This window comes from Hyla sarda, chromosome 1, assembly GCF_029499605.1.
Source record: "Hyla sarda isolate aHylSar1 chromosome 1, aHylSar1.hap1, whole genome shotgun sequence".
NCBI classification, from domain to species: domain Eukaryota; kingdom Metazoa; phylum Chordata; class Amphibia; order Anura; family Hylidae; genus Hyla; species Hyla sarda.
Genome location: NC_079189.1, coordinates 372,944,708 through 372,959,291, shown reverse-complemented (window position 1 = coordinate 372,959,291; position 14,584 = coordinate 372,944,708). Strand labels below are relative to the sequence as shown.

The 14,584-nt window shown below is 40.5% G+C and overlaps 1 protein-coding gene across 3 annotated transcripts in view; it reads left to right on the top strand.

The window, feature by feature from the left end:
* Positions 1-14,584, top strand: part of LOC130275490 (guanine nucleotide-binding protein subunit alpha-14) — a 188,530-nt gene that overhangs the window by 79,504 nt on the left and 94,442 nt on the right. For all 3 annotated transcript variants that reach the window (XM_056523548.1, XM_056523554.1, XM_056523539.1), the window contains one exon: positions 6,691-6,875. In XM_056523548.1, the coding sequence (XP_056379523.1) occupies positions 6,691-6,875 (185 nt within the window). The remainder of the gene's footprint in view (positions 1-6,690; positions 6,876-14,584) is intronic.

The following is a 14,584-nucleotide window of genomic DNA, read 5'->3' as shown; positions in this document are numbered from 1 at the left end:
CGGCGATACCACATATGTTTATTTTTATGTTTACATATTTTTTATTTGTAACTTGGCAAACTTTATTAACACCGCGTCTAAGGGGTTAATGCTGGGCATCACCGCGATTGGTGATGTCCGGCATTAGACAGGGGTCCTGGCCGTTGATGGCCCGTATCATAGAAGGGGAGCGGGACCGGGGCGTACAGGTAAGTATGTTTTAAATGGCTATATAATGACCACTATAAAAAATGTTTTATTCTTTCATATATGGGGCTGTATGAGGGCTCATTTTATTTGGACAGTGATCTGTAGTTTTTATCGGTACCACTTATGTACATATATGACTTCTTGATTACTTTATATTCTATTTTTTCCTGTTGTCATGTGGCTGGAAATGAGAAATTTGGGACTTTTGGTATTTTTTTTTTGTTTGTTTTAAAAACTTCTACACACAGTGATACCAAATACATGGGGATATTTTTTGTTAGTTTTTTGGAAAAATCGGTGATTAACCCCTTAAGGACCAAGGACGTACCGGTACGTCCTTGGTCCTGCTCTTCCGATATAACGCGGGGTTACACAGTAACCCCGCGTCATATCATGGCGGGTCCGGCGTCATAGTGAAGCCGGGACCCGCCTCTAATAGCGCGCAGCGCCGATCGCGGCGCCGCGCGCTATTAACCCTTTAGCCGCGCGCTCAAAGCTGAGCCGCGCGGCTAAAAGTGAAAGTGAAAGTTCCCGGCTAGCTCAGTCGAGCTGTTCGGGATAGCCGCGGCTAATCGCGGCATCCCGAACAGCTGACAGGACAGCGGGAGGGCCCCTTCCTGCCTCCTCGCTGTCCGATCGCCGAATGACTGCTCAGTGCCTGAGATCCAGGCATGAGCAGTCATCCGGCAGAATCGTTGATCACTGGTTTCTTATGAGAAACCAGTGATCAACATAGAAGATCAGTGTGTGCAGTGTTATAGGTCCCTATGGGAGCTATAACACTGCAAAAAAAAAGTGAAAAAAAAAAGTGAATAAAGATCATTTAACTCCTCCCCTATTAAAAGTTTGAATCACCCCCCTTTTCCAATAAAAAAAAAAACACAGTGTAAATAAAAATAAAAATAAACATATGTGGTATCACCGCATGCGGAAATGTCCGAATTATAAAAATATATCATTAATTAAACCGCTCGGTCAATGGCGTGCGCGCAAAAAAATTCCAAAGTCCAAAATAGTGCATTTTTGGTCACTTTTTATATCATTTAAAAATGAATAAAAAGTGATCAATAAGTCCTATCAATGCAAAAATGGTACCGTTAAAAACTTCAGATCACGGCGCAAAAAATGAGCCCTCATACCGCCCCATACACGGAAAAATAAAAAAGTTATAGGGGTCAGAAGATGACAATTTTAAACGTATTAATTTTCCTGCATGTAGTTATGATTTTTTCCAGAAGTCCGACAAAATCAAACCTATATAAGTAGGGTATCATTTTAATCGTATGGACCTACAGAATACATATCAGGTGTCATTTTTACCGAAAAATGTACTACGTAGAAACGGAAGCCCCCAAAAGTTACAAAACAGCGTTTTTTTTTTCAATTTTGTCGCACAATGATTTTTTTTCCCGCTTCACCATAGATTTTTGGGCAAAATGACTGACGTCATTACAAAGTAGAATTGGTGGCGCAAAAAATAAGCCATCATATGGATTTTTAGGTGTAAATTTGAAAGAGTTATGATTTTTTAAAGGCAAGGAGCAAAAAACGAAAATGCAAAAACGGAAAAACCTCCGGTCCTTAAGGGGTTAAAATTTTTTATTAGAGGAGGGGCATATGTACGTTTTAAATATATTTTGTTACCCTTTCATGACCAGACAAATTTAGATTTTTGTCTCATGTATTTTTTTTTTTCTTTTCTTTTTCCACTGACAAAATCATATTAGGCCTTATTTTTGGTGGGACAAGTTGTATTTTTCATTGCCGTAATTTATTTGATCATATATTGTATTAGTAAGCCAGAAAGAAAAATTGTATGTAGGGCAAAATAAAAAAAAATTAACAAAAAAATGGAATTGCGCAACTTTGTGGGGCACAAATTTTTTTCAAGTTCACAATACGGTGAAACTGACATGCAAACTTTATCCAAATTTGGTATCTTTGTAATCATACCAACCCATAGAATAATTTATTTTTATTGTTAAAAAAAAAAAATTGGAGGACTTGAAAAAAACAACTGTTCATTGCCATGTTCTGACCCCCCTTTAACGGCTCCTGGCCTAATTTCATAGTTGATATGCTGCTTAGGTTGTAAATGCATGTCCTGGGCTGTTTAATATTAATATAAGGCTTGATGTCCTGATACTTAACCCCTTAAGGACTCAGGACGTTTGAGTAAGTCCTGTCAAATCGTTCAGCAGGCATCGCGGCATTTTGCCCAGGGGGGTCATGATGACCCCCCATGTCGGCGATGGCTGCAGATCGCTGGACAATTCAGACCAGCGATCTGCGGCAGATTCCGGGTCAATCGAGTCTCCAGTGACCCGATGACCCAGAATTACAGGCTGTTCGGGGCAGTCTCCCATAGCCAGCAGGGGTGACGTGGCACTGGTGCCACCTCACGATCGCCCTGATTCGTCGGCCGGTTTACCGGCCGACCAATCAGGGCACCTGCTGCGGGTGTCACTCCCGCAACCCGCTCCGCCCCTCTTCCGGAGGACATGAGCGGGTGCAGGAAAAAAACCCCGGGAGCTGGGGACCCCGATCCCCGGCATCAATGTTGGGATCGGGGCCCCAGGAGCAGCGGTGGCGAGGGACTGACCTGTGTCCCGGAGCAGCAGTAGGAGGTGAGTGACAGCCTCCTGCTGTTGCTTAGCAACATCTCCCAGCATGCAAAAAGGGCATGCTGAGAGCTGTAGTTATGCAACAGCAGGAGGCAGACCACCACAACTCCCAGCATTTCCTTATGGGCATGCTGGGACTTATAGTTTTGCAACAGCTGGAGGCCCATTTTTTCTATGGAAAAGTGTACCTTCAGCTGTTGTATAACTACAACTCCCAGCTTGCACAATCAGCTAAAGTGCATGCTGGGAGTTGTAGTGGTGCATCTGCTGGTTGCATAACTACAACTCCCAGCATGCCCGTTGGCTGTCGGTGACTGCTGAGAGTTGTAGTTTTGCAACAGCTGAAGGCACACTGGTTGTGAAACACTGAGTTAAGGGGTAGTCCAGTGGTGAAAAACTTATCCCCTATCCCCCAGTGTGTAATTTTCTGCCGCAGCTCAAACTGCCAGCGAGAAACTACTGTGAACCCCCGCCCGTGTGACTGTACCCTAAAAACACTACACTAACACACAATAAAATAAAAAGTAAAAAACACTACATATACACATGCCCCTACACAGCCCCCCTCCCCAATAAAAATGAAAAATGTCTGGTGCGCCACTGTTTCCAAAACGGAGCCTCCAGCTGTTGCAAAACAACTATTCCCAGTATTGCCACCCAGCCACTGACTCTCCAGGCATGCTGGGAGTTATACAACAGCTGGAGGCACCCGGTTTGGGAATCACTGGCGTAGAATACCCCTATGTCCACCCCTGTGCAATCCCTAATTTAGGCCTCAAATGCGCATGGCACACACTTTGGAGCCCTGTCGTATTTCAAGGCAACAGTTTAGGGCCACATATGGGGCATTGCCGTACTCGGGAGAAATTGTGTTACAAATTTTGGGGGGTATTTTCTGCTTTTACCCTTTTTAAAAATGTAAAATTTTTGGGAAAAGAAGATTTTTAGGTAAAAAAAAAAATTTTTTTTTTTACATATGCAAAAGTCGTGAAACCCCTGTGGGGTATTAAGGTTCACTTAAACCCTTGTTACGTTCCCCGAGGGGTCTAGTTTCCAAAATAGTATGCCATGTGTTTTTTTTTTTTGCTGTTCTGGCACCATAGGGGCTTCCTAAATGCGGCATGCCCCCAGAGCAAAATTTGCTTTCAAAAAGCCAAATGTGACTCCTTCTCTTCTGAGACCTGTAGTGCGCCAGCAGAGCACTTTTCACCCCCATATGGGGTGTTTTCTGAATCGGGAGAAATTGGGCTTCAAATTTTGGGGGGTATTTTCTGCTATTACCCTTTTTAAAAATGTAAAACTTTTGGGAAACCAAGCATTTTAGGGGAATCGTGAATCACCTGTGGGGAATTAAGGTTCACTTTACCCCTTGTTATGTTCCCCGAGGGGTCTAGTTTCCAAAATGGTATGCCATGTGGTATGCCATTTTTTTTTTTTTCTGCTGTTCAGGCACCATAGGGGCTTCCTAAAGGTGACATGCCCCCCAAAAACCATTTGTCGCTCCTTCCCTTCTGAGCCCTCTACTGCGCCCGCCGAACAATTAACATAGACATATGATGTATGTCCTTACTCGAGAAAAATTGGGTTTCAAATACAAGTAAAAATTTTCTCCTTTTTACCCCTTGCAAAAATTCAAAAATTGGGTCTACAAGAACATGCGAGTGTAAAAAATGAAGATTGTGAATTTTCTCCCTCACTTTGCTGCTATTCCTGTGAAACACCTAAAGGGTTAAAACACTGACTGAATGTCATTTTGAATACTTTGAGGGGTGCAGTTTTTTTTATAATGGGGTCATTTGTGGGGAACTTCTAATATGAAGACCCTTCAAATCCACTTCAAACCTGAACTGGTCCCTGAAAAAATGCGAGTTTCAAAATTTTGTGAAAAATTGGAAAATTGCTGCTGAACTTTGAAGCCCTCTGGTGTCTTCCAAAAGTAAAAACACGTCAATTTTATGATTCAAACATAAAGTAGACATATTGGAAATGTGAATAAAAAAAAAATAAAAAAAATTGGAATATCCATTTTCCTTACAAGCAGAGAGCTTCAAAGTTAGAAAAATGCTAAATTTTCTAATTTTTCATCAAATTTTGGAATTTTTCACCAAGAAAGGATGCAAGTTACCATAAAATTTTGCCACTATGTTAAAGTAGAATATGTCACGAAAAAACAATCTCGGAATCAGAATGATAACTAAAAGCATTCCAGAGTTATTAATGTTTAAAATGACAGTGGTCAGAATTGCAAAAAATGGCCAAGTCCTTAAGGTGAAAAAGGGCTCAGTCTTTAAGGGGTTAAAGGGGTACTCCTGTGCAAAACTTTTTTTATTTAAATGAACTGGTGCCTGAAAGTTAAATTTGTAAATTACTTTGTAAATTACTTCTATTTAAAAAAAAATCTTAATCCTCCCATTACTTATTAGCAGCTGTATGCTACAGAGGAAATTCTTTTATTTTTTAATTTCTTTATTGTCTTCTCCACAGTGCTTTCTGCTGACACCTCTGTCCATGTTAGGAACTATCCAGAGCAGCATAGGTTTGCTATGGGGATTTTCAGGATGGACAGTTCCTGTTACGGGCATTGGGTGCCAGCAGAGAGCACTGTGGACGAGACAAAAAAGAAATTCAAAAAGAAAAGAATATCCTCTGTAGCATACAACTGCTAATAAGTACTGGAAGGACATATATTTTTTAATAGAAGTAATTTACAAATCTAAATAACTTCCTGGCACCAGTTGATTTAAAAAAAAAAATTTCCACCGGAGTACCCCTTTCAGGGTTAAATTAAAGGAACACTACTAGAATTTTTTTATTTTTTTGCCCCGTTGGTAATGTACATTATATAGATAGTAGCACTGTTAATTTTCTTACCAGCACTTTATTTCTGAATTGCAATCTTCATTCTGATCCTATTGTTATACCTTGTGATTCTCTAAAGCATACGTTGTCTTCTGTGTGGATATTGATAGGAATGCATAGAAAAACCCCTCCAGATTTGCAAAATTGTGATATGATTTTTGTTTTCGTAATTCCATTACAAAGTACAATTGGTCCCACATAACAGTCCCTCATATAACCCTGTAGGTGAAAAATGTATTTTATTAAATTTTTTAAATTTGTTTATTGCTATTAAAGTTAAGGATGCAAAATGATAAATTGCGTCATGAAGAGGTTAATAAATTAACCTTTCTCTGGTTTTAATAATAGGATGAATGAAACTTTTCAAATGACAAAATATTTGTTTTGTGCTCTATACTTTTCTGGATGGTTTGGATTTACTGGAGCAGGCTAGAGCATTCAACGAGAAGCTGCTATGTTTACAGTTGCTCAGGGATCCAGTGTATTCAGTGTGTTCTAGTGAATACAGTGCTAGGAGATATTTTGGTTGACAAGGAACCAGAAGTTCTAGTGGTTTAATTCTGTTATGTATTGATAGATCTCTTGCAACCCACAAGGTAAGTAGACCATTCACTACCCCATGAAAATAAACATTCTGTGGTGGTAGGGAAGGTAAGCACATATAAACCACAAAGCCTAATAAACAGAAGAATATCTATCTGCATCAGTTTAGTATTTTGCTTTTATCTAAAGTTTACTGAGGCTTCTTTAGTTCTTAGCTCGGATTTAAGATTTGCGTTCTGGTTCCAGGCCTTTCTTTTTATTTATTTATTTTTTATTTATTTATTTATTTTTTTACTTTTTGAAAGTTAGCTGAGTAAAAGTTTCAGCATGCTCTTGATGAAGGAAAACAAGAACCTCAGCAGGTCCTAAAATCAACACAGTACACTTACAGAAAATATGAGAATATGTATTTATTCAAAACCTCCTTTTATTATAGAAGTTGACAACTAACAAACCTTCCGTTTGATCCCCTCAGGCACTGGTGAGAGCGGGAAAAGCACCTTCATTAAACAGATGAGAATTATTCACGGTTCTGGTTACACAGATGAAGATCGACGAGGATTCATAAAGCTGGTTTATCAAAATATTTTTACTGCCATGCAATCTATGATCCGAGCAATGGACACACTAAGGATACAGTACTCTTCCGAGCAAAACATGGTAAGTTCATGCATCTGCTGTAAAGAGAGATCCTGGAATTCCTCACTAAAGCCTAGAGCACATATCATTTCTTGTTTCCTTACTGAAAATATTTGCTACAATTTGGTCTTCACTCACCTCTGAGACGATGAAATGCTTTCATTTTAGAGTAAAATTATAGGGCATTCTTAAGACTTTTTTTCTTAAGTAATGTAAATAATACATATTTAGGAACTGTATTATCTCTATTTGAGCTTTCTTATAGACAGTGCGTTTGATTACCTTTTACATATTTTCTATGTTAATGTACAGATTTGCCAATAGTTGTTTTTTATGAATTGTATATTCTGTCTTTGTTAATGTATGTTACTTTAGATTTGCTCTTTGCTTTTAATGAATCTGTTTAACCCCTTAAGGATGCAGGACGTAAATGTACGTCCTGGTGCGGTGGTACTTAACGCACCAGGACGTACATTTACGTCCTAAGCATAACCGCGGGCATCGGAGCGATGCCCGTGTCATGCGCGGCTGATCCCGGCTGCTGATCGCAGCCAGGGACCCGCCGGCAATGGCCGACGCCCGCGATCTCGCGGGCGTCCGCCATTAACCCCTCAGTTGCCGGGATCAATACAGATCCCGGCATCTGCGGCAGTGCGCGATTTGAATCAATGATCGGATCGCCCGCAGCGCTGCTGCGGGGATCCGATCATTCATAACGCCGCACGGAGGTCCCCTCTCCTTTCTCCGTGCGGCTCCCGGCGTCTCCTGCTCTGGTCTGTGATCGAGCAGACCAGAGCAGAAGATGACCGATAATACTGATCTGTTCTATGTCCTATACATAGAACAGATCAGTATTAGCAATCATGGTATTGCTATGAATAGTCCCCTATGGGGACTATTCAAGTGTAAAAAAAAATTTTAAAAAATGTAAAAGTAAAAGTAAAAAAAAAGTGAAAAATCCCCTCCCCCAATAAAAAAGTAAAACGTCCGTTTTTTCCTATTTTACCCCCAAAAAGCTTTAAAAACATTTTTTATAGACATATTTGGTATCGCCGCGTGCGTAAATGTCCGAACTATTAAAATAAAATGTTAATGATCCCGTACGGTTAACGGCGTGAACGGAAAAAAAAAAAGTCCAAAATTCCTACTTTTTTAATACATTTTATTTAAAAAAAATTATAAAAAATGTATTAAAAGTTTTTTATATGCAAATGTGGTATCAAAAAAAAGTACAGATCATGGCGCAAAAAATGAGCCCCCATACCGCCGCTTATAAGGAAAAATAAAAAAGTTAGGGGTCATCAAAATAAAGGGATTATAAACGTACTAATTTGGTTAAAAAGTTTGTGATTTTTTTTAAGCGCAACAGTAATATAAAAGTATGTAATAATGGGTATCATTTTAATCGTATTGACCCTCAGAATAAAGAACACACGTCATTTTTACCATAAATTGTACGGCGTGAAAACGAAACCTTCCAAAATTAGCAAAATTGCGTTTTTCGTTTTAATTTCCCCACAAAAATAGTGTTTTTTGGTTGCACCATACATTTTATGATATAATGAGTCATGTCATTACAAAGGACAACTGGTCGCGCAAAAAACAAGCCCTCATACTAGTCTGTGGATGAAAATATAAAAGCGTTATGATTTTTAGAAGGCGAGGAGGAAAAAATGAAAACGTAAAAATTAAATTGTCTGAGTCCTTAAGGCCAAAATGGGCTGAGTCCTTAAGGGGTTAACTAACAAATCTCCAATATTTCATGTTTTTCCACGTTTAACCTGCTCCACATAGGCAACCATGTATGCTCAATACAGTTGTTACCTACATGTTTTGCAGTTCTTTTTGAGTTCTTGTTTAAAGAGAATATTATGGAAAACAGTAAAATGGACAAAGAAAGGGCGCCCCCAAATACTTAGAAATTAATAGCACTAAAAAGATGACATCCAAGACTTGGGTTTAATGCTATTAAATGATAAAAAGGACAATCACAAACTGAGCACATAAACATTAAATGAAGTGTAGAAGAATGAGGATACATAGGATTGTGCAACCGAGCCCTAATTGAAGAAAAGAAAGGAAATGTTATCCTATCGTAACAGTGGAACCCTCAGTTCTATTATAATCCTTAATATCCATAGCCATTTTTGTTTTATTAAAATTGATATTGATTTTTCTAGTCATGTGAGTACTTGTGTTTTTTTTTTGCAAAACTAATTGTACTTTTTAATGACACCTTTCATTTTATCAAAAAATTTATGGCAAAATTGGGGAAAAATTCAACCACCTAATTTTGCTACTTCGGAGGGATTTCACTTTTATGCTGTGCAAGTTAAAAATGCCAGGGCTTGACAAATCCCAGGTCACCATGGCAACTCAGAATTTTATTTTGGCGCCTAGCTTTTTGTCAGCCCTGCAGCCGCAGATTGTGTCCTACACTACCTGCTTTATTGCTGCAGTTGATTTGTCTGGTGGGGCTGAAGAACAACATGCTGCTTCAGTGGGCGCTCTGCAACAGGAGGGAGTGTTCATGTAGGTTGGAAGCTGCAGTGTTTCAATGTGTTCCAGTGGACCAAAGGGGGACATCCCAGTCAGGCAGCAGTGGGGCCCTCCTTGTTCCTTTTTACAGATATTCCTGTAAAAAGGAACTGGCTGCTAGGTACCGGGCAGAGATTCTGTAATGGGAATGAGCCTTTAGAGTAGACTCCCTTACAAATATAACAAGTGGTGCAGAGCCAAACTGAATATTTTAAAGATCAATACATATGGATCTTATCCTGTAATATAGCTTTGATGCTAGTGCCAAATTTCAGCATTTTATTCTTCTTCAGCCTTTGAACCCACGATGCCGATTTATAATCCTGTGTAATATGCATCACAACCTCAGTTTGCTGCTTTGTGCCATTTGCATGCATGGGTCCCAAGCCTGGAAGTGCTGTAGTGGGTAGGTGCAGTGTGTGGGTGGAAAGCAGGGTGGAAAGGATTTACTGAATAATGCTATCCATCCATTGCATCCTGGAGACCATGTGACTTGCTGGGAAAGGACAGAGACAACAGTAAAATAAAAATACTTCCGTGCTCAGGACTTCCGGGTAGGTCCTGGGCATGACAAGGTGACAAAGTGGCTCACACATGTAATAGAAACATATTACACAGTCTTGAACCTTGGCATTGTGGCCTCAAAGGCTGAAGACAAATAATCCTTAAATGCCCCTTTTATTACAATAGTATTTAGAACGGTTTCTTTATTATTAGGCTATTTTCATACCAGCTTAATATGGGTGGATATTATGGCTGCATATCCCGGCCTGATCAAGGGTCTCGTCACCTGTATGGAACCTAGGATTTTGTTGTTTTTGGTGATCAGACCTGTGGTTGCCCCTGGAATTGTAGACATAATGCAGGCATAGAAATAATTCTGTGTTATGCTCACTTTAGTATTTTATTGGCCTTGTGACTACATGCCATTTTTGGATATTTGCAGACCTATTTTACCTGTTTCATTTGTCCTGTTCTTGTAAGACATCAGTGTTTTAATAGCTTTGAGTCTAACATGTTCTGGACCTGTGTAAAGTTTTGGCACAAGGTTCCCAGTTAGGCATGGCAGTTATCTAAAGGTTTAATAGTATCTGCAAAGTATCTGTTTCACTTTTGCATGAGAGAATAATTCTGATTTCAGCTATGCGTTTTATTTGCTTAGCACAGAGGTAACAGGCCGCTCTAGAGGATAATCTTGTGACAGGTGCCACCTGTCATTTCTCCTGCCTGATTGTGAATTCAGCTTAGTTACTGTATGTACTTAATTTCTGTATGCATTAAGGATGATCAATGGGTTCATCTCACTCTGGGCAGAAGTGTCTTGTTGTTTTTAAGAATCCACTTTACCCAGCTTTCTTTCACTATAAAACATTTCTTTAATCTCGCAAAGTAAATAAATTAATGATCTTTCCAAATTGGTCTTTCGTTAAAGAGTACCTCTGATTATCTTGTTAAATTTTAATATCCTCCCAGTTCACTGCCCCATCATGATAAACCATCCCCTGCCTTTATTTTTAATTTTTTTTAGTGTTCTACCAAGATATTGATCTGTATTTTCTGCTCAGTCTGATTCACAGACTAGGAAATGGCGATCCCTAGCAGGCGTAACATCATCTGAAGCCATACAGGGGAGAACTTCCTCCCTCACTCTGCTACACACAGCCCAGAGCAGTTCAGTGTGAGATGAGGTATGATTGGCTAAGGCTGCACACACCCCTCTCAGCACTTCATGCTGCATTTCCTGATTTTGGACTTCTGCCAGGCCAGCAGGAGTTCAAAGTCTGTGCAAGATATGGGGTGGGGTGGGGGGGGGGGTGGGTGTTGGCGGACAAGTAGGGAGACACCTAGGGGCATCTTTTTTTAAGCACAAATAAAACTTAATTAATTTTTTTTTTAAACAAAGTACATTAGAAAGATTTTTTATTTTATAAGGAGTTCCCATTTAAAATTAGCTTTCACAAAAAACAAAACAAAAAAAAACTGGTTGCAGATGTACTCACTTCCAATTTTGACTTCTATGGCATCCACATATGTGATTTCGTGCAATATAAGTAACGTGCTTTATTTACTGCTTTCTTCAAGTAGTGCACTTTTGTCTGATATAATGATGGAAAGGGAACTGAAGATAAACTAAAATGTGGTGCAATATAATACTAAGATGTAGATCTTCACAAATATCTCATATTTCTGTGTAGGTTTTGGATTTTAAACAGCGTTGAAAGTCTACTGCTAGCCCATCAACTTTGTCAAGAAAATATATATGTATGAGGTTTTCCACAATCCTAATAGTTTTATATTGGATTCCTTGTTATTGATCTAAGATGTATCCCAGGGACAACAACACAACACTGTTAAACTGTATTTAGGCCCTGTTCACATCAATTTTGTGGCCTCTGCTTATAATGCAATCAACACTGTGCGTTCTGTTGCATGATAGACACAATAGGCCACACTGATTAGTAATGCGCTCCATTAAGTCAGGGCTTGATAAATCTCGGTCACCATGGTGACTAAGAATCTTGTTGTTGGCAATATGAAAAACACAAAAAAAAAGTGCAGGAGCATACCTCATGAAGACTGTCAGGGAATATAACATAACATAAATTACATAAAGTAACTGGTTTATTGAGTAAAAGTAGCAACTTTTACTCAATAAACAAGAATCTTGTTGTGGCAACAATGTTTTTTGTGAACCCTTTCCAAAAGGGATTATCCATAGTAAAAAATAAAACAAATCCCCCGCTCTGCCTACGGTTGGTGCTACAGTGGTACACCGCTGCGGAATCTGTAGGCGCTATATAAATAAATAAAATAAATAAATAAATACATGTGCAGCAGACGTCAGGTGACTGCCACAGTCAATTAGTGGCATTGGTGGTCACATTCCATATTCAGAAGTACGGAGCATGACTGCTGAGGTTGCTGATATTCTGTGGTAGTTATGTGACAGCCACTGCTCCTGTAACACTGGAGGCATTGCTGGAGATCAACATGGGAACTGAGGCAGAGGTAACAGTTGTTTTTTGTGGTTTATTTATTTTTAAGGGTAGGATCACGCGTAGTGTATATGTAGTGTTTTTCATGCTGCAGGAAATCTGCCTGGAAATACGCAGCGCATTTTGCTACAGGCCTAAACACTGGGCTTCTCTGCCACAGCCCTTTGTGTGCCGTGGGGTCTGGAGGTGGGCCCATGCGTCACACCCCCATTGGTGTGCTGTATATGCTACTTGTGACCCTACCAAAAGATAAGGGAACACTAAAGATCGTGACACAAAAGGGGACTAATGATCGTGAAAAATGAGGGGGGCACTATAATGATCGTGACACGGGGGGAGCTGAGGGGTACATTATCATGATACATAAGGGAAGATCAGGGGTGATACATGAGAGAAGAGATAAGGGAGACACTTGAGGAGAATACTAATGATCATGACTCGAGGGGAGATAAGGGGACACTAAAGATTGTGACAAATGAGGGGAGATGAGGGAGAAACTAACGATCATGACACATGAAGGGAGATGAGGGGACACTTATAACTGTGGAACAGGGAGAGATGAGGGGACACTAATGACTGGTACATGGAGAGATGAGAGGACACTGATGACTGGCTCAGCGAGAGACAAGGTGACATTAATGAATGTGGCAAAGGGAGAGATGAGTGGGCACTAATGATTGTGTTATAGGGAGAGATGAGGGGACACGAATGACTGCTCAAATGACATCATGTTGCATGACTGGCGGCATCCAGGCTCCTAACTTTTTTTTTTTTTTTGCTGGCTCCTAGATTCATAAGAAATTTGTCAAGCCCTGTTTTAAAGGAGTACTACGTGATACATAAAAACTTATCCCCTATCCTAAGCATAAGGGGTAAGTGTCCGACCGCTAGAAATCCACACGATCTCCCGCCCACTCCACACGAAGCAGCACCCGAAACGCACCCTCCATGCAGCTCTATGCGAGAGCTGGATCGATGCACTTGGGAATCCATGGCTTTACCATAAAGCTGCATGGAGGGGGCATGTTGGGTGCAGATTTGTGTGGTGGTTAACACATCCTACAGGGATGTGGACATCCTATCGCCCGACGCCTGGGACATGTAGTTCCGGGCACCGGGCAGGTGAATTTTTCATACATTTAGCCCTGTATCTGGCAAGCAGGGCCAGACTGACTTCCCCATTTATTTTGATAATTCTGGCTCAGGGTGTATGGAGCGGGCTCCTGACTCGAGCCTGCTTCATACCCGGCAGCCCCCTGCTGATTTCAGTAGCTGGGGGCTGCCGCTAATAGCCGACATGCATCGATCGCTGGTTATTAACCCTTTAAATTGCCGCTGTCAAAGTTGACAGCGGCATCTAAAGGGATCTTATAAAAGAAAGTAGAAGTTGGTCAGCACATACTCATACAAAACCATTGCATGATAGTATACAAGTGCACGCTGCTGTGGCTGAACTGCAAATACAAGAAAGAGAATACAGCAGCGCAAAAAGCTGATGGCAAAAAGCTATATATGAAATATGATATGTTTAACTTAGCAATACTGCTATGGTGAAAAGTAGAAGTACTTAGCTTACCACTTGGCCAAATAGTGTGTACCATCCCACCACAATAAGGTGACCTCATTGGGACAGACCCTACACTATGGATATGCCTCTGAGCATACAGTTTCTAGTCATGTAAGGTCTAGCACATCCAGCACCTTATGAAAGGGGTGGGGTGCACGAACCAACATGGAGGCAGCCTCCCCCCCACATGTGCAATACAAAAGAAGGTAGAAGTTGGTCATAACATACTGATACACACCCATTGTATGAAATAAGTATACAGGTGCACGCTACTGCGGCTGAACTGCAAATACAAGAAAAAGAATACAGCAGCACACTGCCGTCCCAATGAAGTCGCCTTATCGTGGTGGGATGGTACACACTATTTTGCTAAATGGTAAGCTAAGAACCTCTATTTTTCACCATAGCAATATTGCAAAGTTAAACATGTCCTGTTTCAAATACAGCTTTGTGCTAGCAGTGTGCTGATGTATTCTTTTTCTAGTAAGATAACCATCCCTGGTGGACTAGTGAGGTGCATCACCCCCCCCCCCCCCCCACTGCAGTGCAATCCCGGGGGTTGGGGGGGATAGCCAGAGGGCTTACCTCTTCATCTATTACTACCCTGTGGATCTGCGTTTGATTGAGCC